Here is a 23,810-nt window from a genome sequence, read left to right as displayed (position 1 = left end):
ATGTGTGTGTGTGTGTGTGTGTGTGTGTGTGTGTGTGTGTGTGTGTGTGTAAGAGAGATATTGGAGATTGAACCCAGGGGCATTCTACCTCTGAGCTACACCCCCAGTAATATTTTTATTCTTTATTTTAAAATAGTCTCACTAAGTTGCGGAAAGACTAATTAAGTGAGGCTGACCGCCAACCCAGGATCCTCCTGTCTCAGCCTCCCAAGTACTGGGATTACAAGCATGTACCACCACACCCAGCTCCATTTTACTGTTTATTTTGCGAAGTTTGCCCAATTTGGTCGCAAATTTGCAATCTTCCTGCTTCGGTCTCCTGAGAAGCTGGGATTATAGGCATGTGCCACCTCAACACCCCATTGATAGTTTCAGTTTTTTTTTTTTTTTTTTACAAATATCTGAGTACATTTTTGTTTGTTTGCTTGTATTAAACCATATTCAAATAGAGCAGGAATGACGGCCATGAGTGGCCCTTACCTTGGAGTGGAAGCTGTGGCCATGGAAGTGTACAGTGTGTAAGTCAATCTCGTTGCCCATGCCCATCAGATACCAGTTGACCTTGTCTCCCACATGCATCGTGAGGCCTTGAAGGTTTCCAAACATTCTTCCATTAATAGCTGGGGAGAGAACATGATTTTATGTTACCTTCAAGGATGTTTTAAGTTAATAGCTATTTCACAGAAAATATGTTAATGTGAGGAATCTTCTTGATGTAATAGGACTTATTTCACTACAAATAAGAGAAGTGGATATTTTAAGGTCACTGATATCACCTCCTGCTTTTCTGTTCATTTTGCACCAGAGGCCTTAATCCAAATTGTAGATATAAATAAAGGTGAGTGAGATTTTGGAATTGAGAGAGGAATTACAAAATGATTTTAAACATAGACCCCCCCTTTTTTTTTGCAGTACTGGGGATGGAACCCAGGGTCATTCTACCTCCGAGCTATACCCCAACCCTATATTTTATTCTTTATTTTTGAAACACAGTCTCACTGATTTGCAAAGGGCCTCACTAAGTAGTTGAGGCTGTCCACAAACCCAGATCCTCCTGTCTCAGCCTCCCAAATGCTGGGATTACAAGTGTGCACCACCACGCCCAGCTTCATAGTCCCCTTTTTGTTGTGAACAGAATTCTACTTGACAAAGTGAGGAAGTCATTTGTTTTAAAATGTAGCAAATGAGTAGTCTCCAAAATAATTTTATGTTTAAGGAGAGAATAGAAAAGGAGAAAAATGGTTTTAGAATAATTTCTCATACCATGCATTTTATTGCTTTCTATGAATTCATCAGTCTCAAACTCCAGTTTTTTAGGGTTATTAGAGTATTTTTGGATGTTTTCCTCTAGATACCAAGATTCATTCTCATCAAATACTAAGAATAGAAGGGAAAATTCCAAAGTCTTTATGGGACTGAATACATTCGTGTGTCTTCCCCGACAGACAATCAGTGGGCCAATTAATCCACTGTAGAGATCCTGAAAACAAGCAAAAGCCTCAGTCATTCTTGTGATGTAGGTCAGACTTTGAGAGAACTGGGACCTGATTTTGGAGGGACTTATTTTAGTAGTAGACTTAGCCCAATGCAGTGCTGCCAACATAGTAACTTTGCACTGGGAGTAGTTAAGAGTGTTGAGTAGTGGGTTGATTACGTGGGTGATATGGAAATAAGAGAGGGATTCTCTCTTATTTCAGCTCAGCTAACGAAGAGTAATGTGAAAGATCTCCAGTGAATAGTGTTGGTTTGTTTATTCCACAAGCTCATGAACTCATGCACGTGAGCCCAGCATTATCCCAGTCAGTACAAATCCGTAGAAGAGTAAAAGGAAGCCCCTGCTCTTGAATTCAGTCTAGTAGGGAAAAGAGAGGAGAAGAAGAAATAGAAACAAGACAATTTCAATGACAGTGGGGTCACATGGAATGATAGTGGACAGAGAGGAGGATGGCCATGATTGACTCTTAAATCTCTGAGAAGTTTGGTTCCACCGGGTGTCAGTGGTAGCAGAATTGGTCTTGAAGGGTTCCCTGGGCTGAATCATCTTAGGCCACTTCAGATTTTTGTCTTGAGCATGATCGGTAACCACTGAAAAACTGGACTGAGAATGGCAGCAAATTTGTTTTGAGTTCAATCTTTCGGGTGAAGCAAAGGAGGGCTTGGAAAAGGAAAACACTGGAAGCTGAGAGGCCACAGAAGTAGTTAAGATAAATTTCAAGAACCTGAATTATGGGGATGGAGAGAAGGGAGGGATTGAGCTGTAGGTGGGTGGGTGAATTGGCTGGGCTAGCCGGGGAGAAGTAGGTGCTGGCTAATTCAAAGATCCTCTCAAAGCAACTGAGTCGACTTGGTAGTTGTGCCGCCTATTACGACAGGAAATCCAGAAGAGTAGCCCAGTGTCCACTTTAGTTTTAAGTCCTTGTGAGAACTGCTGGTAGCGATGCCTGAAAGGTAAGTATGTGGACAGTACGGGAATTCAGAAGAGAGATCTGGACTAGAGATGCATTTCTATAAAATGGACACGGTGTATCTTCTGATTTATGGTGGTTGCTGAGGGGTTTTGGCTTTTCAATTAGATAACACCTTTTAGTTGTGATTGGCTACTGAGCTCAGTTTTTTTTTTTTATTATGTATAGAAAGCACCCGGAAATCATATACCTCAGCTCATTAAGTTTAATATTTTTCACATCAATGGGGAAATATAATACCCCATTGATATGTAATTTTTAAGTGTTATCCATTATCATCAACATTAGGGTAATTATAATGATTTTTTTTTCAGTAATGAAGACTGAACGCAGGGTCATTTTACCTCTGAGATATGCCCCCATCCCTTTTTATTTTTTTTGAAAGAGTCTCACTAGGTTGCTGAGAGTAGAGTCATGCTAAGTTGCTCAGGTTGTCCTTAAACCTGCAATCCTCCTGTCTCAGCCTGCCAAGTACTGGGATTACAGGCATGTACTACCATGCCTGGCCAATTATAACTATCTTTCAAACAAGCAAACAAAAAAATATTATGCTAAAGTAGATTGCAGAGCAGCCTATTTTTCTGGGGTTTTAACCTAGAATTGAAGCTCTAGAAACCTCTAACCTCGTCTTCCTTCAATTGTGTGTCTGTTTCGGGATTTGTCATAAAACACAATTGACTTAAAATTTACCTTAACTTGGTCCACAGTTGAATAGTAAGCCCATTGGATACAATCCAGATCTTCTGCTCCAGGACCAGATCTTTCTGGGATTTTCCATATATAAACCTGAAGATCACCTAAATCAAGAGTTGATGTACCTGGTTATATTTAGTTTATATTACATACACACAGAGAGAGACAGACAGACAGACAGACAGAGACAGAGAGGGGGGGCAGAGAGAAAAAGGAGAGAGAGAGAGAAAAAGAGAAGAAGGAGGAGGAGGAGGAGGAGGAAGAGGAGGAGGAGGAGGGAAGAGAGAAGAGAGAGAAGGGAGAGAGAACACCGTGGAAATCAGTGACCCATGAACTGGAATTGTCAGGGGAATTTGTTTTTAGAACTACTACTCAAAATAGCTTGTGGGCGCTTACTTTTAAGATAAGCTGTAAGATACATTGTATGTCATTCTTGTGGGTGTTACTTATGAATTAACTAGCTGTGATATACTTGCTGGACCACAAGGACAGGAGGTAGCCAATCCCGTGTGATGATCTGAAGGGACTGCAAACTGATCTTAGCTTGAAGTGTTTTCCTTAATAGACTTTTTTTCTTCCGATACCCAGTGGTTGCCCGGCGGTGGCCAGCCCCTCACCAGTCACCCCTGCATCTGTATGTGGGGGCTACCAGTCATTTTCTTGGCTTCCCATCACCTGCCTCTCCTTGCTCTCCATCGTCCTCAGTGAGCTCATGGTTCCTGGCCAGCAGCCATGAGACCTCTGGATCTGGGGGTCACTGACTCGTCACAGTGCCGCATACCCCCTCCTCAGTTGATCCCCCTCCGGCACACCTCACGCTGCTCTGGCGCTCCTCTGTCATACGCAGGATGTAACCACCCGCTGGTCCTTGGAGCTCTGCAGGTGGCCAGCCGCTCCATCCTCCTGCCTTGCCAAGACCCTCCCCTTTCCCCTGGGCTCCAGGCTCTTTTCCAACCTGATCTCTGTTTCTGGTCATCAATATTTCCTGGACACTCGTCAATGCTGAACCATGCCTACTATCCAGCCCTGAACACACCCACTGGCCACGATGCGCATGCAAACCTCACCATTGCATGCAAAAAAAAAAAAAAAAAAAAAATGCTGCCCGACTGGACTTTCAGAGCCCAGCAAACCTTCACTGGGAGTCAAGCGAGACATGATGGACTCGGGTGCAGTCAACCTTTTCCTTTTCCTGAAGCCCATACTCTCAGCTATTCCTATGTCTTCGCCTATTATCTGAGCCGTTTCACTGGGAATATGAAATGTAGGTTCACCAGCTGGGATGTAGCTCGGTGGCAAAGCGCTTGCTGCCCCCAAATGTTAGTCACCTTTGGCTCCTGATATAGTTTGGATTTTGAATGTCTGGTCTACCGCCTGGACCTTGGGTGGTAGACAAGGCACTCATGTTAGGGGCAGGACTTAGTTGCTGAGGGCATGGACAGGAGCAGAGTGTGTGTCCCAGGCTGTGCCCAGCTGCAGCCTCTGCTCCCTCTTCCTCACTCTGCTCCCACCATGATGCCCTGAAGATACGTAGCCCCTGCTCTGGCTTGGAGGCCGGCCCCAGATGGACTATGACTCTGGCATCCCCAGAACCTCAAGCAGATGAGGCCTTCCTCTAAGCGGTGGGGGTCAGGTGTTTGGGTCACGGCAGCGAGCATGGTAACAAACAGCGCCTCTCTCCTCGCACACCTACTGCACCATTTGCAGCCGGTCACGTGGGCCCTACCTTTCAAAGAGATGGGAATGTCTCACCACCTCAGCTGCTCTACTCTGTTCCAAATCTTGATAATTTGGGTATTATTATTATTATCCCAGATTATTACAATAGTTTCCTAACTGATCCCAATGCTGTCCCTACCCCTGCAAGTCACTTACCCACAGATCAGCCAGAACAGCTCCTAAAGTGCTCGCCAGACCATCGCCCCCCCAGCTCCAGTCCTCACGCGGGTTGAGGCTAAACTGGCAAGTCCTGGGGCCGCCCCCTCTGTCCAGCCCTGGCGCTGGCTGTCCACCTCTTCCCCAGGCTCTTCCTTATCTGCTGCGCTCTCGCCTCTGTCCTCCTTGCTGTTTCTCAGACACCTTTCAGGGGTCTAAAATCCTTTTCTTGTTGTTGTTGTTTATTTGTATGTTTTTTGGGGGGGGTACTAGGGATTGACCCAGGGGCATTCTACCTCTAAGCTATACCCCCAGCCCTGTTTTATTTTTTACTTTAAAATAGAGGCTCACTAAGTTGTTGAGGGTCGCGCTTAGTTACTAACACTGGGCTTGAATCTGTGATTCTTCTGTCTCAGCCTCCCAAGGCTGGCCTGGAATCTTTTTTTTTTTTTTTTTTTTTTTTTTTGGGTGGTACTGGGGTTCCTGGAAACCCTTCTACCTCCAGGCTACACTCCCAGACCTATTTTTTATTTGGAAACAGGGTCTCCTAAGCCAGCGCGGCTGGCTTCGACCTGTGTGATCCTCCTGTCTTTGCCTCCCAAGCAGGGGTGAGATTACAAGGGTGCCCCTCCACGCCCGGCCCCTTTTTTTTTTCTTATTTGTGCTACTGAGGGTGGAACCCAGGGGCTTTTCTACCTCTGGGCTATACTCCCAGACCTATTTTAGACTTTATTTGGAAACAGGGTCTCACTAAGTTGCTGAGAGCCTCACTAAGTAGCTGAGGCTGGCTTCAAACCTGTGCGATCCTCCTGTCTCAGCCTCCCAAGGCCGGCCTGGGATCTTACTCCATGATAACTTGACCATCATTACCTCTCATCTTTTAGATGCCCTCGCTGTTGTCACCTCCTCAAAGAAGCCCTCCTGATTGGCCTCCCCAAAACAGCATCCTTGCTACTCTCTCTCACCCTGCTGGATCTGTTTTTGGAGGTTTTTTTTTTTTTTTTTACTACTCAGCATTATGCATGTCTGTTTCTCTCACTGAGAAGATATATCTACCTATTTCTTTTAGAAGAACATGGAGACCATGAGCGCAGTGATATAGTGAGATATATATAATATACTATAATATATACATTTTATATCTCTCACTAGATATTATATTCTGCTAAATTTACTAGAGCAACTCTGTAGAGCAATTTAATTATTTTTTTCTCATTCAGTATACTTGGGAATTACAAAGTTTTTGAAAAAATGAATTTTTCCAGAAGTCATATTTTCCCATCTAATAGAAGAAAAATTCCAAAAGAAACACATCTCGAGCTCCCAGGATATGCCAGCTGTTGTACTAGACACAGGGGTTGTAAAATTCCAAGGAGTAGTTTCTGGTCTTTCAGGCCCTGTCTGGGGACCAGTTGGCAGAGTCATCCAGCCATCCGGCACAGTGGATGCCACCTAAGGCTTGCTCTGGCTCAGCCTGGAGGGACATCTCTGACTTACCCTGGAACATCTGTAGGTGGCCAGCACCCTTGGGCTCTTCCTCACAGCTCTTCTGCGAGTGAGTGATCCAACAAGTGCTTGTACCCAGGCACCAGGCAGACACGGGTCCTCCCTCCCCTGCACCCCAATACCTGCCTCCCTACTCCCTCAGCCCTGCTTGGCTGCAAGGAGCACCTCTGTGTCGGCAGTCATTGGTAGAGGCTGAAGCCCTGTAAGGTGCCACAGGTACCTGGCTTTGTTGGAACAACCTCAGGGCCCTCTGTCTTCACCCCGTGGGAGTGTATTGAGTATGGCCTTGAGGCCATGTTTTTGAAGACAATTTTAACTCTTTCGCCAACATATGCATGAATCTGTGGACCTGGTAAGAGAGAAAAAGGAGAGTGGCTTATTTATCAGTCAGACTGGAACTTCTAACTTAGTAATAAAGGCAGACAGCAGGGAACTCTCACAGGAAGGCTGAGGTCTTTTATTCTCAGGGACTTTGTGCTGTTAGTATCTTGGGCTTATATCTGGTACCAGAAGAAAAAACAGTGTTTGGGGATAAAAGCACTGGAATCAGTTTTCTTTAAAGATGGAGACCGTGGTTTATCTCTTGTCCAGAGTTCTGGGGAGATTGTTTGACCCGAAATTCTCCTTCAGGGTAGCAGCGTGATTGTGGCGAGCTATAGTCATTTCGCAGCCCTTGCTCCTGTTTCTCAGTGTCTGGAATTCTTGACCTTCCTGTGTATAAATTTAGAATAGGTCCTATTTGAAAGGAAGGGCTGCCCCTTCCAGTCGGCCCTCTAGCGGATCGTAGCTCAGCTCTTGTCTGCTAGAATGCCCTTTCCCTTGAGTGTCTTAAATCTCTGGGCTGAGGATAACCAAGGGGAGCTCTCATGGTGTGGAAACATAGAAGATCTGGAAACAGAGGTATCATGGATTTTAAGAAAATTCCCAAGACTGGTCAGTGTCAATCAAGTTAGACATTCTGTCTTAAACTGGTTCCTGCCCAATTAAAGGCCACTTTTGCCTTGCCGTGTGTATGGTAAGACTGCTTCATTATTTCAATAAATAACAGATATATAGATATCCTGTTATAATTAATTGTATCTTTTTTTTTTTTTGGTACTAGGCGTTGAACCCAGGGGGATTCTACCTCTGAACTATACCCCCAGCCCTATTTTTTTTTCTTTTTGTATTGGGGATGGAACCCAGGGGCATTCTACCTCTGAGCTACACTCCCAGCCCTATATTTTTGTCTTTTTACTTTTGAAACAGGGTCTCACTGAGTTGTGAAGGACCTCATTAAGTAGCTGTGGCTGTCTGTGAACCACGATCCTCTGGTCTCAGCCTCCCAAATGCTGGGATTACAAGCATGCACCACCATACCTAGCTTCTCAGCCCTATTTTTTTATCCTTTATTTTGAAACACAATCTCACTAGGTTGTGGAAGGCCTCTCTAAGTAGCCGAGGCTGGCCACAAACCTGTGATCCTCCTGTCTCAGCCCCCCAAGTACCGGATTACAAGGGTGCACCACTACACCCAGTTCCTTTTTACTTTTTATTTTGCAGAGTTATATCTTACATCTTAACTTTAAAAGTAAATGGTAGTGCCAGGCGTGGTGGCGCACGCTTGTAATCCCCGCGCTTGAGAGGCAGAGACAGGAGGATCGCGCAGGCTCGAAGCCAGCCGCGCGCGCTGGCTTAGGAGACCCTGTTTCCAAATAAAAATGTAAAAATAGGTCTGGGAGTGTAGCCCGGAGGTAGAAAGGCTTCCGGAAACCCCAGTACCACCAAAAAAAAAAAAAAAAAAAAAAAAAAAAAAAAAAAAAGTAAATGGTAGCTAGGTGTGGTAGCATATGCTTGTAATCCCAGCATTCAGGAGGCTGAGACTGGAGGATCATGGTTCGCAGACAGCCTCAACTACTTAGTGAGACCCTCTGTAACTTAGACCCTGTTTCAAAATACAGAATTAAAAAAAAAGGGCAAGAAGTGTAGCTCAGAGGATGAATGCCCCTGGGTTCCATCCCCATACCTGCAAAATAAATAAATAAATAAATAAATAAATAAATAAATAAATAAATGGCAAGTCAGTTGTGGTGGCATATGCCTATGATCCCAGGACTCAGGAGGTGGACACAGGAGGAGCACAGGCTCAAGACAAACTTTAGCAACATAGCAACACCCTCAGCAACTTAGACCAAGTTTCAAATTAAAAAAAAAAAAAGCGCTGGGGTTGGGGTTGGAGGTTGGGGATAGAACATCTCAAGGTTTGATTCCCAGGACCTGTCCCCATCCATGTAGACACAAGTAAATGGTTGTGTATGTGTATATGTTTATGGGATGGGATAACAGGAAATATAGTTAAGAATTTCCTTAGGAAGTAGTTTCTAAGAATGTCACTAAAACTACAGGCATCAGTTTGAGAAATGCCAGATCCATATGATTTCGCCAGTATATGGGATAACACATTATTTCTGATAGAAATAAGTAATGTTTCATTATCCGCATCTTTCAGTTTAACATAGGCCTCTCGTTTTTATTGAATAACCTTTCAAAAGTGTTTGGTGTGAATAACTATGGTATGAACCAAAAAAGTGAAGCCCAGAGCCATGGACTGCCTGGTGCTGCGGGGCGTCATGTCCCAGGGCCACTCGTGAAGACACGGGACTGCGGACCTACCCAGAATTCCCAGGTGTTCGTCTTTGTCTTTTTTCATCAGAACGCTGAAGGAGTTGTCCGTGAACCGCCGATACACAACCTTCTTGTACTTTGAGCCTATGAAGGAGTCTCCCTTATCTAAAAATACATTTGAAACACTTAAAAGAGAGAGAAAATCTCAGGTTAGTATTTGTGTTAATAAAAATGGAAGTTATCCAGGCATGGTGATGTATGACTATAATCCCGATACTTGGGAGACTGAGACAGGAGTATCACAGATTTGAGGCCAGTCACGGAGCTTAGTGAGGCCCTCTGCAACTCGGCAAGACCCTATTTCAAAATAAAATTAAAATAAGGCTGGGAGTATAGTTCACAAGTAAAATGTTCCTGGTTTCAATTCCCAGTACCATATACACACACAAAAGAAAGTTAAACTTTAGGTTTTAAATTTTGAATAAAAGTATAGTTTTACTGAAGTAATTATAATAGTTTTTAATCATTTTCTATCCCAGTTTAAACAAAGAAACAAAGGATACTTTAAGAATAGGTGTGGCAGAGCTGGGCTTGGTGGCACATGCTTGCACTTGGGAGGCTGAGACAAGAGGATCACAGGTTCAAACTTAGTGAGGTTGTTAGCAAAATTAGTGAAACCTTGTTTGCAAATATACAATAGGGCTGGGGTTGTAGCCCCTGGGTTTCATTCCTAGTACCACAAAATAAAATAAAATATAAAAATAATAGATGAGGCAGAAAACACACCCATGATCTGAGTAAAGCCACCTACGAGTCCTGGTCCTGCCCCTGCTACTAGCTACAATGACCACCAGCCCCTCACTGCCTTTTGTAGCCTCAAATGAGACATTTGAGCAGATCACCTTGCAGGCTTCCTTACAGCTCTAAAATGGTCTCAGTCCAGCCAGGTGCAGTGGTGCACGCCTGCATTCCCAGTCCTTGGGAGGCTGAGACAGGAGGATTGTGGATTCAGAGCCAAAGGGCAGTAAGTTGGATCCTGTTTCAAAATCAAAATTAAAATAGGGCTGGGGATGTAACTCTGAGGTAGAACCTCCTTGGGGTCCATCCCCAGCACCAATAAAACAAAATAAACAAACATTTCAGTTCAGATTCAGTGAGTGACTACCCTCTGGTTACTACAGTCCTTCTACTGGGTAGAAACTGAAACGGCCTCTTTTTCCAGTTATTCCCTTTTCCTAAAGTTCTCGTGGATTTCTGATGGCTTCTGTGCAGCCCTTTGTTATGTCCTGACCACCCAAATAACTTTTTCCTCCTTTACACTATAAGCCACAGTCACCGCAGTCAAGCTACCCAGCTAGCCCCTGGTCCAGGTCCCTAGGGCTGATGTGATCCTGAATCCAGCCAATCCCAGCTGCTCAGTCCATACCCATCCAGGGTCAGTGCAGAGAGGAGACAGGAGGGGGAAAGCACTTGGAAAACTAGAAGAGGGCTAACTAGGCATTTCAGGTGATGCTGCTATAAACAGATTCTTTTGAAACTCCAGTAACTATCCCTTTCTTACATTTATTATTATTTTTTATTTTTCCATAAAGCACATGTTGCTAATGGTGTGTGTGTGTGTGTGTGTGTGTGTGTGTGTGTGTGTGTAGTATTGGAGATGAAGCCAAGGAGCATTCTACCTGTGAGTTACACCCCTAACCCTATTTTATTTTTTTATTTAGAAACGAGGCCTCAGTACATTGCTGAAGCTAGCTATAATCCTGTGATCCTCCTGCCTCAGCTTCCCCAGCGCTGGGATTAGAAGTGTGCACCACCATGCTGGCTTGCCAATGGTTTTGAGCCATATTTTCTTGTAAGCTATTGGGGGGAAAGAACTACTACTGCCATTAGGCATTTAAAGTATTCTTCTAGCTGGGCATGGTGGTACATACTTGTAATCCCAGTACTTGGGAGGCTGAGACAGGAGAATTGCAGGTTCAAGACCATCCTTATCAATTTAGTGAGACTCTCAGCGACTTAATGAGACCCTGTTTCAACACAAAAAACAAAATGGGCTGGGAGTGTAGCTTGGAAGTAGAATGGCCCTGGGTTCAATCTCAAGTACCATAAAAATAAAATTCCCCATGTATAAGCATCTTGGGAATATGAAATGATTATTAGACTAAAATTATTTTTGGAGGAAAACAAGCAGTCAACAGTCAGTAATGAAAATAATATTTCAGCTTTGAACTTAGGCATTAATTTTGATTTCTTTTGAAAATACATAACGAGATAAGGATGCACAAATGTGAAAAGATAACCCAGTAGAAAAGAAAGCAGGATGAATGGTTTCAAAGAATCAACAAAAGGTAAATGGCCAGGCATCCCAGCACCAGGGAGGTGGAGACAGGAGGATTCAAGACCAGCCTTGGCAATTTAGCGAGATTCTACTCCTGACAACCTAGCAAGACCCTGTTTTCAAACAAAAAAAAAGGGTTGGTGTAGCTTGGAGGTAGACTGTCCTTTTGAGGAACAGTCAACATTTCCCTGTAACACACACACATACACACACACATAAATGAAAGTTTTCCTTGTTAAAAAAGGAAGAGAAGAGCCAGGCGTGGTGGCCTACGCTTGTAATCCCAGTACTTGGGAGGCTGAGACAGGAGGATCGTAGGTTTAAAGCCAACCTTGGCAATTTAGCAAGGCTCTCAGCAACCCAATGAGACCCTGTTTCCAAATAAGAAATAAAATTGGGCTGGGGGGTGTAGCTTAGAGGTAGAATGTCTCTGGGTTCAATCTCCAGTATGAAAGAGAAAGAAAGAAAAAGAAAGAAAGAAAAAGAAAGGAAGAAAGAAAGGAAGAAAGAGAAGCAGAAATGAATGGGGATGGGTTCCTGGGAAGTTTTTGTTGGTTCCGTCATTACTACTTAAGGTGCCTGTTTCTTTTCTGAGAGTTAGTATGATTCTTCTCTGAAAGGAAAACCTAAAATTGCAGCCAAGCCCATTAGGATTAGAGACTGGAGAGTTACTTTTTCTCCTGGAGACGGTGCAGCTCCTTCTCCCAATTCCTGTTTGGTGAATAATCCCACTCCACCTCCACCGCTCCGATGTGGTAGATCCTTTCCACATGGTAGGTGCGGTCATGCCAGAATTTGCACCGGTGCACGGTGTACTGCTGTCTCATGCCGCTCTTGTAGTGGTCGGTGGTAAGGCAGTTGAGATCGAAAGTCCCTGCAGCGGCCAATGAGAACACGTCACTCCTTGGCTTGGTGCTCCCGGTCCTCAGAGTCAGTGCCAGAGCCGCCTCCTCAGCTCAGGGAGGGAGGTGATCGGCTCCCCGCACCTACCTTACCCACCCTTCCTTCCTTCCTTTCTCCCTCTCCTCTCCTCTCCTCTCCTCTCTCCTCCTCCTCTTCCTCCTCCTCCTCCCCTTCCTCCTCTTCCTCCTCCTCCTCCTCCTCCTTCTCTCTCTCTCTCTCTCTCATTCATTTTGGTACTTAGAACTGATTACAGGAGCATTTACCTCCAACCTACACCCTCAGCCCTTTTTTATTCTTTTTTTTTTTAATTTTTTTTTTTTTTTTTTTTTTTGCGGGTCTGGGGATGGAACCCAGAGGCATTTGACCTCTAAGCCATGCCCCCTGCCCTATTTTTTTATTCTTTATTTTGCAACAGGGTCTCACTAAGTTGCGGAGGGCCTCACTAAGTAGCCGAGGCTGTCCGAGAACCACGATCCTCTGGTCTCAGCCTCCCGAATGCTGGGATTACAAGCGTACGCCACCATGCCCGGCTTTATTCTTAATTTTGAAACAGGGTCTTGCTAAGTTGCTGATTGTCTCACTAAATTCCTGAGGCTGGCCTTGAATCTGCAATCCTCCTGTCTCAACCTCTCAAATACTGGGATTATGGGCATGCGCCACCACACCCGGCTACCTCATGTCCTTATAACCACCTGACTCTCTCTATATATCTATATGAATCTGCTTGCTTCTTGTCTATCTCCTGGGATTAGAATTTCAGTTCCGTGAGATGTTTTATTTCTTTTGTCCACTGCAGTTAAATTTGTCAAACGAACTTAGAGGTGACCCTGGATCTGTCTTAGGTCTTAGTGGCACAAAATGAATGAAATAAAGCCTGAAACAACTTAGCGCATTTTCATATTTTGGTTGGTTTCTTTCTGTTTTGTTTTGATTTGGCTTACTTATTCAGAACCCGGCCTGTAGGGATCTCTGAATTTGCATGTCTATGGTTCCAGCATAGAATATGCAAGAGACTTACGAGTTAACACCACACCCAGGTGGCAGAGGTGCAGCAAAAAGTTAAGCTCAGGAGCCTGTGTGGGAACCACTCCCTCTCCACTTTGCTTTCCCCGCTGTCTTTGACACGGTGGCACACACCTGTAATCCCAGTATTTAGGAAAAAGGAGGATTGCAAGTTCAAGGCCAGCCATAGCAATTTAGGGATATCCTCAGCAACTTAGTGAAACCCTGTTTCCAAATAAAAAAATTAAGTACGGCGGGGGGTATAGCTCAGAGGTAGAACGGCCCTGGGTTTACTCCTCAGATACCAAAAAAAAAAAAAAAGGACCAGAATAAAAAAGGATTGACCTGGATTTTCTACTATGTGAAAATGGAGAAAACCATAGCCCACTCTTCTTACTATTTTACCTGTATCTTCCCCCAATAAGCAGGAAACAGACCAATCAGGTACATACTCTTTCCGGGAGAAGGAAGAGCCCTAGGGAGGCTTGGGGAAGGGGTGACATTACCACCCAACGTGCTCTGCTACAGGATTTTCAACCAAAATCATACTGACTGACACAACAGACATTTGTTTTGTCTTTGGAGAAATATACCTTGCGTGTCAGGCTGCATGAAGAGCGTCAGACTTGTTTGTGGGAAGAGATTGGCTGTGTCCTTTCTTTCTCCTTTTAACAGAAAGGTATGTCCAGAGAAGTATATTCCATGCACATCGGCTTCGGTCCCAGCACTGAACAGGTGCCATACGACTGAATCTCCCTGGCACATGTCGAGTCCTGGCATGTTCCCGAACATGTACCCATTTATGGCTGTCGGAGTTGGGGGGAAAAAAAAAACATTTTGAAAGTGATTTATTCTAGGTCCCAGTGCATGACAACCTCCCTGACTATACAAAGACCAACTTTTAAAAAAATTTCTTTTCAGCTGGATGTGGCGGCACATGCTTGTAATCCCGGTACTTGGAAGGCGGAGACAAGAGGATTGCAGGTTCGCAGCCAGCCTTGGGTACTAAGTAAGACCCTCTGCAAAAATAAAATAAAAAATAAAAAATGTTAAAGACTATTCAGGCCTACCCATCCTTTCTGTGTGTGGAGTATCCTGAGGTCCCCAGCGCTTCCAGAGCAAGCCCGGTAGGCAGGAGCTGAGCTGAATGCGTGGTCCTGAGGTCCTGTGCTCTGGTCACTGGCTCCCTGGAGACCTCACTGTTCCCAGCTAGACCTGTGACTTGCTCCCTGTCATTCTCGGTTCCTTCGGTGGTTGTTTTTGTGAGCACCTAAACCTAGGAATAATAATAGCTTTCTCGGGACCTCCTAGACCAGGAATGTATTTGTTGTTCAAGATTAAAAATTCTCTGACTCATCTTGCATAACAGGGAATTGATATGTAGAAAATTTTCTCATGCTCTGATTGCCAGCAGCTAATATTCTTGGCACTCACCAAATGCAAAAGTGCAGAGCCAAAAGAAATATTTTAAAGATTGTAATCCCAGCATTTGGGAGGTTGAGACAGGAGGATTGCGGTTCTCAGACAGCCTCAACTACTTAGTGAGGCCCTTTGCAACTCAGTAAGACCCTGTTTTGAAATAAAGAATAAAAAATAGGGCTGGGGGTGTAGCTCAGAGGTAGAATGTCCCTGGGTTCCATCCCCAGTACAGAAAAACAAACAAACAAACAAACACCAAAAAACCCCAAAACAGAGTATCATCTGTGTGTAACACAAATTTACATTTTTTTCTTTTACTACCTCTAATAACTTTTGATGTTGTCTGCTAATGGTGTGGACTTTTTGATCAATTACTCACTCTCTCTAAAGGTTAACCACATTTTAGAATTCTACTGGGAGCAAAATGACCATTGCTGGGCTTCAATTACACAAAAAAATCTCTGGGCGTCGTCCTGGGCAATGGGTTTTTAAAAGCTTCCAGCTGATTCCAATGTGCAGTTAAGGGTGTAAATCTTGAGAGCAATGATCATACCTTTTTATATATTGAAAAATAAAATGAGCCTGCCATTATTGAGGCCCAGATGAGAAAAGTATCTAACCCCATAGTTTCAAACGTCAGAATCACCCTAAAAGGTTTGTTAAACAGATTCCTGGCGCTATCCCCCAAAGTTTCTGATTCAGTGGGGCCAAAGACTCTGCAGTTCTAACACATCCCTAGGCAAAGCTAAGGACCACACTTTAAGGGCCATTCACCCCTAATTAGCAGATCTTGTCTGTCTTATTATTCCGAGCTACGTGAAATGTCAGTAACTGACATATTAAATAGCCCATGATACTGCCCTGGGCACTATTGTATTTAATCATTTGTTGAAAATTAATCCATGAGCAAAGCTGTTGTCATTTTGGGTTGAAAGCACCCCCGGTGCAGTACTGAGATGACTCACCTGTGCAGTACTGAGATGACTCACATGTGCAGTACTGAGATGACTCACCTGTGCAGTACTGAGATGACTCACATGTGCAGTACTGAGATGACTCACATGTGCCGGTACTGAGATGACTCACATGTGCGGTACTGAGATGATTTCACATGTGCATTACTGAGATGACTCACATGTGCGGTACTGAGATGACTCACATGTGCAGTACTGAGATGACTTCACATGTGCGGTACTGAGATGACTCACATGTGCGGTACTGAGATGACTCACATGTGCGGTACTGAGATGACTCACAGCCTGGTGGAGATGCGGCACTCACCGTGCATCATGTTGGATTCCTGGAAGTCTTCGTCTGTCTTGGTTGTATGGTCAGGTGCGGTTGTAAACCTTCTAATGTTGTCATCCAGGTATAGGCTCTTATTCTCATCAAATACCATGGGGAACAAATAGAACTCCCTATCTACATTTTTCTGCAGATCAAAAGAAAAACAATGAGATGAAGACAGAGTAAGTAGAAGACTTCTGTGTACACTATATGAAGACTTCGTGCACACTGTATTATGTGTGAACAGCCAAGCTAAAGGAGGTTATGGGAGTGTCCGTTCCTCTTTGTAAACTAGGGCTCATAAACTATCTCAGGGAGCTACCAAAGTTTACACTGGTATCTGTTGAATGGATTGTGGTTCTGCATGGTAGAAAATAATTCTAAGAAATATGTCCATTGGTTGTAATGTATGTGATTATTATTATTATTATTATTATTATTATTATTATTATTATTATTATTAGTGGTACTGGGGTTCCTGGAAGCCCTTCTACCTCCGGCTACACTCCCATGGGCTACACTCCCAGACCTATTTTTATACTTTTTGATGTGGAAACAGGGTCTCTTACGCCAGCACGGCTGGCTTCGAACCTGTGTGATCCTCCTGTCTCCGCCTCCCAAGCGCGGGGATTACAAGCGTGCGCCACCACGCCCGGCATGTATGTGATTATTTAGATACTGATTTAGACAAACTTGAAATAATTATAAGATAATCAAGGACATATGAACATTGATTGGATATTTGGATAATATTATGCAGTTATGTATGTGATTATTATTTTAAGATTTGATACTTGTGAGCATTTCTAAAGATCCTTATCTTTTAAAGGCATATAATAAAATATTTTAAAGATTAAAAACAGTGATAGTGTTATAACAGCATTTCTAGTTTTAGGTCAAAGGACTATTTTCTTATTGCTTAAAAATATTTTAAGATATATTTTCAAAATAAGAAGGCATTACTTTTTTTTTTTTTTTTGGTGGTGCTGGGGTTACTGGAAACCCTTCTACCTCCAGGCTACACTCCCAGACCTATTTTATATTTTTATTTGGAAACAGGGCCTCTTAAGCCAGTGCGGCTGGTTTCGAACCTGTGTTATCTTCCTGTCTCCACCTCCCAAGCGCAGGGATTACAAGCATGCGCCACCACACCCAGTGAAAGCAGTACTTTTAAGCAATATTTTCCTCAGTGACTGTTGACTGAGTCATTAGTAGGTAACATTTAAAGGTATGTTAAAGTCTAATTTTATCATAAAAGACCATGGATCCCAGGCACAAACGCATTTCCAACCCATTTTAGAACGATCACATTAATAAGAAAATCTTTGCATAGTATAGAGCCTATAAGGCTAAGACAAAGTTAAAACCAAAGATGTAAAACCTTCACAGTCACAAACCCCAAAATTTTTCTCATAATCATGATAACTCAAAGTAATCAACAAATCATTTCCATTTTCCCGCATTCGACTTACCTGTTTCCCATTTGCATCTACACTTCCTTTCTTGCATATTTTTATTGGCCCAATAAGCCCAGTGAATATGTCTTGAGTGGGATTCACAGCAGAGTAATACATCTTAGATATACACGCAGGGTCTGAATAAGTGGGTCCCACTTCTTTGGGGACAGACCACGTATAGGTGTAGGTCTGCCTGGGTGGTACGCGGGAGCCTGCATAAGGCATACCTGCAAGAAGGTCATACGGAAGGTAAAGTCTGCTTTCTAATGCCAACATCTGAGCCACAAGAGAGATTGAATTTAGTCTAGAACATTCCACTTCTGAGGTGTTTGTTGTGAATTAACCTGTGTCAGGTTGACAGATGGCTATGATTGCCTCAGGAAGCCTCCTCTAAGCCTCTGTCTGGGATTAGTACCTCTCTTCCTGCTCACACATTCCCAGGGCATCTTTCATGTTATATTGTCTGTGTTTCTCTTCCTCAAACAGAGTGTAACCTCCTTGAAGGCAAGCATGGTCTCTGTCAGCTAATGCCTGGTAGTAGAGGGTAACCAGCACATTTTCTATTGAACCAAACTGAGCTGAAAAATGATTATGGAACTGAAAGGAACTTTACAGGTAACCTGTCAAATCGTCCAAATTGACATCTGAGGAAATTGAGGCCAGAAAGGCTAAAAATATGCCCACTGCCATCCCGCAAGTGGAGGCAAAAAACAAAAAGAAAAACAAAAGAACGAGTCGGAATGAAAACTAGTCAGCTCGGAAAAATAAAAATATTAAATATAAGCTGGGCAGGGTGGCGCACGCTTGCTTCCTCAGTACTGGGGAGGCTGAGACAGGAGGATTGTGGTTCGCGGCCAGCCTCAGGTACTTAGTGAAGCCCTCTGCAACTCAGTGAAACCCTGTTTCAAAATAAAGAATAAAAAATATGAGCCAGGCGTGGCATACACCTGTAATCCCAGCATTTGGGAGGCTGAGACTGGAGGATCATGGTTCACTGACAGCCTCAGCTACTTAGTGAGGCCCTCCGCAACTCAGTGAAACCCTGTTTCAAAATAAAGAATAAAAAATAGGGCTGGGGTGTAGCTCAGAGATAGAATGCCCCTGGGTTCCATCCCCAGTTCCACAAAACAATATGCACACATATATGTATATAATCAGTATCAAATACAATCTCATGACAGAATATTCATTAAAATCATTTTATATACCCTTATAATGCAAAGAAAACAAACTCTGGGTGTAAAACTATAATAAGCATATTTGTATGTTATCACCTTCACGATACTAGGTTATTAGTTCACATGCACAGAGAGAATTAAATAAAAACATAATGGTAGGTATCTATAGAACAATGGATAATGACTATTTTGGGTTGGGCCTTTCTATATTTGTCAAATATTCTAAAATGAACATCTAAACTTCTTATACTTACAGAAACTTTCTAAATATTAAATTCACAGAAAATAGCAGCCCAGAAGCATATAATTGATACAACCCAACTAAACTGCTATTAGCACTGTTAATAATCATCCAATGAAGGCAGAATAAAATTCAATGGGTAGTTGAAGAAATTTGTTAGGTTTTGTGCAGGATGCCTAGAAGTGAGCAGCTTCCCCAGCAGCTCCTGCCCCGGTGTCCGCAGGACCCTCGGTGGTTATGCAGCTCCTCCCAAGGGTCGAGGATGGGCTACGGAGTGCTGTACTCACTTTGCCCTCGAGGATGGGAACTGGTATAGTATGTGCCCTCGTTGTCTTTGTTGATTTTCAGTCCAGTTGCCTCGATACTGAGGGGAAATGGTCCTCTGTTTAAAAAGGTGACTTTGATGGTGTCTCCTACTTCTGCCCAAATAACGGGACCTAGGGACAAAGAAAATCATTATGTTTCCTCCTGTACAACAGACAGAATGGGCAAGGCAGTTGTTGTCTTTGCTTCCTCTGGCAAGCACTATTGGGTGCGCTGTGCTTATCTGTGGCAAATTGGAAAGCTTGTTTTTCCTAAAAAGTCCATTATCAACCCGACAGGGCAAGATCGGAAAGAGGTGAGATTTCTGATCCAATGTCAGGGTGAGATTTGCTATTTTTACCCAAGTCAGCTAATGAGATTTAAACATCTGTAAACAGCTGTTCAGGGTGTCTACACATCTACAAAAGCCTATTTGGAATGTCTACATTGCCCTTCCACTCTAGTCTTCTGTTGCCTAGATGTGTGATATTTGTCCCAAGAGTAGGGGCGAGGATCTATAAACCATGGCCACCCAAAGGAGTTACATTATCTTGGGTGTGAAGGACAGCATTTTTGGATTTTTCCATCACTAAAACGAATAACGTTACCGGTTTTAGGATGAAAACATTACATCAAACATAAATATTTTGTGTAGTATATCACATGACATTAGTAGCCTGTATTTTATTTCTAAGGGAATGCAGTATTAGCCAAAAGTAGACTTTCACAACTTGATTGTCTTTTAAAACCAGGTCATAAAGACATGCAATTCTTTTTAAAGAAAAATGATCCTTTGAAGTCTGTGTGTGTGTGTGTGTGTGTGTGTGTGTGTGTGTGTGTGTGTGATACTAGAGATTGAACTCAGGGGTATTATACCTCTGCTTTATACCTCAGCCCTACTTTATCATATATTTGTTTGAAATGAGGTTTCACTAGGTTGCTGAGAATCTCGCTAAGTTGTTGAGGTTGACCGCGAACCAGCAATCCTCCTGTCTCAGCCTCCCAAGTACTGGAATTACAGGCATGCACCACTATGCCCAGCAGCATAGTCTTCAGTGATGAAGACTTACCACTGGTAATTTACATTTAGAAAAGTACTTAGCTGTGGCATTTTATGGATCTTTGACCCTCCACATGTCTTGTTCCATAGAGAATCCATGCTGCAGGTGTTGACGTTTGTGTTTTTCCTGGAGCTGGGGTATCTCAGGGGTTAGAATATTCTAGCTCTGTACATTCCACACAGACTCACCCAGGATGCCAAGATGTTCTTCCTCACGGCCTCTTTTCTTTTGCTGTGAGAAGGAGTCGTCGGTGTACTCACGATAAACAAGCTTTGTGTAAAAGCCACCAATTTTATTTGGACCTCGTTCAAAATATGTCCGTGACTCACTGACAAGAAAAAAAAAAAAAAAAGAAAAAGAAAAAGAAAAAAAAAAGAAAAAAAAACAGGATCTGAGGCTTGTGTTGAAGTAAAGCAGAAGAAAGCAGGGATCCACATAAAGTGCCATTTGAACAGAAAAATTCTGTCCTGTGCTTAGAGCTGAGCCCTTGTGATTTACAGCAATTTACCCCAGGTACACGGAGGCAGATAGTTCTAGGCCTCTCTTAGAGGGACGTTTCATATAGGAAATTTCACTTTTTCAAATAAAGTTAAAAAAAAAGAAAAAAAGAGGGTCCATACCAACCCCTAATGTTAATAAATTATCCTACAATAGAATGTTTTTATCCAATGGTGGAAAGTTTGAAAATACAGTAGCTACTCTTTGTTACCTATGAGCACCAACTAGGTGCTCAGTGAAGTTTCTTTATTTGCTAAAATTCACAGTGCAATGAAGTTGGCATGATTTTTCTCATTTTATATGAGAAGAAATTAAATTTTAGAAAGATGTTTGAACTGGGCATGGTGGCATATGCTTGTAATCCCAGTGCTTGGGAGGCTGAGACAGGAGGATTGTGGGTTTGGGGACAGCCTTTGCAACTAGTGAGACTCATCAACCTAGCAAGACCTTGTTTCTAAATAAAAGTAAAATAGGGTTGGGGGCGTACCTCAGAGGTAGAACAACCCTGGGCTCAATCCCCAGTAAAACACACACACACACACACACACACACACACACACACACACACACACACACAAGAAAGATATTTGACATGTATAAAGCCCCATCACTTATCTCTCCTTTGATAAATGTGCTGACTGCCTGCTCTTTGGCAGAATCCCCTGCTGAATGTTAACAAAATAATCATAAGCAAACTGGATTTATCCTGGCCCTCATGGTCCTTCTGGCAGAGGAAATAGAATAGGAACCAATCTGTATGATAGGTACAGAGTATTATGGGGAGAGCCATGGGTTGCAAAGGCTTTCCAGAGAAAGTGATTCTATTTTTATTTTATTTTATTTTTTGATACTGAAGATTAGACCCAGGGGTGTTCTACCTTGGAGCTACACTCCCAACTCATTTTATGTTTTATTTTGAAGCAGGGGTTCATTAAATTTCTGAGGCTGGCCTTGAACCTGTGATAATCCTGTCTCAGCCTCCCAAGTACTGGTTTAACACACTTGTGCCATCGGGCTCTGATAGAAGTAATTCTTTAAAACTATTTGAAGGGGGAAAAAAAAAAAAAAAGGTCTGGGAGTATAGCCTGGAAGTAAGCCTCTGGGTTCCACCCCCAGTACCACACACACACACACACACACACACACACACACACACACACAAAATAAATAAATAGATAAATAAATAAATAGATAAATAAATATTTGAAGGAAGCTGGGCGTGGTGGTGCACACTTGTAATCTCCACATTTGGGAGGCTGAGACAGGAGGATCACAGTTTGTGGACAGCCTCAGCTACTTAGTGAGGCCCTTTGCAACTCAGTGAGACCCTGTTTCAAAATAAGGAATAAAAAAAATAGGGCTGGGGGTGTTGCTCAGAGGTAGAATGCCCCTGGGTTCCATCCCCAGTACCGCAAAAATAAATAAATAAATAAATAAATAAATAAATAAATAATAATAAAACTATCTGAAGGAAAAGTAACATTAACAATGAAGATAATGGGGTAGGTGAGTTTTGTTTTGGAGGCTGTGGCTGTGGACTGAACCCAGGGCTTCACACAGGCTAGGCAAGTATTCTACCATTTAGTTATATTCCCAGCCCTTTTTATTTTCATTTTATTATTTATTTGTTTATTTATTTATGTATTTATTTATTTATTTTTGGTGGTATTGGGATTCCTGGGAACCCTTCTACCTCCAGGGTACACTACCAGACCTATTTTATACTTTTTTATTTGGAAACATGGTCTCTTAAGCCAGAGAGGCTGGCTTCGAACCTGCGCGATCCTCTGTCTCCACCTCCCAAGTGCGGGGATTACAAGCGTGCGCCACCACGCCCTGCTTATTTTTATTTTATTTTGAGACAGGATCTCTCACCAAGGTCCCTGGGCTGGCCTTGAACTGGCCATCCGCTTGCCTCAGCATCCCAAGTAGGTGATAACAAAGAGAAAAGAGCCTGTGGCGGCTCCGAGGGGAAGTGACAAAACATGGCCCACGCATCAAGCAGCACCAGGCAGGGAGTCAAGGGAGAGGCTTGGGGAGGGAGCGGGCAGAAAGCCCTCGCTCAGCTTCTGTTGACTCCATTCCTGGGCCTTCTGAAACGTTCGGGCCAGGGGATTAGTGTTTTAGGAGGATCCCTCAGAGGGCAAGTGGAGGATATGTTGCTTGAGGAATACAAAGATGCAGGAGGAAGACCAGTCAGGAAGCAGTGTTTATCACATCAGTGAAAGATGGTGATGACTTCAGAGATATTGGCAAAGAGGATGGCGAGCACTAGGAAGCTTCCAGGGATATTTAGGCTGTAATGAGGTGGTACTTGAAGGAGAGAGGAAGAGGGTTTGGTAAAAGAGGGAGGGAGTCAAGGATGGCGCCCAGGTGGGTGGATACATGGCTAGATGGTGACACTCTTCTCTGAGGAAACTGGCCTTTGCGCAGGAGACATGGTTTGGGGTTTAGACCTCATCCAAGGGGAGGTGTAACTATAAAATGTGAAACCCAAGTCTGAAACGTACAAGGCCCTTCTGTTGGTGATGCAGCTGTGGGAATTACCACATCTGGATGTCAGGGTACCTGAACTTATAGCTCTGCTTCAGGAGTTGCAGATGTGGGCGGAGCCAAGCCCAACTATCTACTTGATGTGTGATGTGGGGTATATTACCTAAACTTTCCTAGTAGGGGGTGTGTGTGTGTGTGTGTGTGTGTGTGTGTGTGTGTGTCTCACTGGGGATTGAACCCAGAGGCATTCTACCTCGGAGCTACACCCCTAGCTCTATTTTATTTTTTATTTTGAAACATAGTCTCACTAAGTTGCTGAGGCTGACCTTGAACTTGATATCCTTCTGTCTCAGCCTCCCAAGTCCTGGGATTACAGACATGTGCCACTGTGCCTACCTCCACATAGGGTTTTGTTTTGTTTTGTTTTGTTTTACAATACGTGGCTTACATGGCTTTTCTGAGGCAATGATGTATGAGCAGAGCTTCT

The 23,810-nt window shown here is 43.3% G+C and overlaps 1 protein-coding gene across 1 annotated transcript in view; it reads right to left on the bottom strand.

Moving 5' to 3' along the window:
* Nucleotides 1-23,810, bottom strand: part of CP (ceruloplasmin) — a gene marked incomplete at both ends in the record, with an annotated part of 48,697 nt that overhangs the window by 1,962 nt on the left and 22,925 nt on the right. The window contains 12 exons of the mRNA XM_080696597.1: nt 481-620; nt 1,264-1,480; nt 3,156-3,262; nt 6,760-6,888; nt 9,192-9,328; nt 12,154-12,355; nt 13,980-14,192; nt 16,087-16,237; nt 17,565-17,776; nt 17,981-18,127; nt 19,256-19,405; nt 20,521-20,660. Of these exons, the coding sequence (XP_080552723.1) occupies nt 481-620; nt 1,264-1,480; nt 3,156-3,262; nt 6,760-6,888; nt 9,192-9,328; nt 12,154-12,355; nt 13,980-14,192; nt 16,087-16,237; nt 17,565-17,776; nt 17,981-18,127; nt 19,256-19,405; nt 20,521-20,660 (1,945 nt within the window). The remainder of the gene's footprint in view (nt 1-480; nt 621-1,263; nt 1,481-3,155; nt 3,263-6,759; nt 6,889-9,191; nt 9,329-12,153; nt 12,356-13,979; nt 14,193-16,086; nt 16,238-17,564; nt 17,777-17,980; nt 18,128-19,255; nt 19,406-20,520; nt 20,661-23,810) is intronic.

This window comes from Muscardinus avellanarius (assembly GCF_963383645.1).
Source record: "Muscardinus avellanarius genome assembly, chromosome: 5".
NCBI lineage: Eukaryota > Metazoa > Chordata > Mammalia > Rodentia > Gliridae > Muscardinus > Muscardinus avellanarius.
Note: the sequence above shows the minus strand (reverse complement) of the source record. Positions and strands in the feature narration are given on the sequence as shown.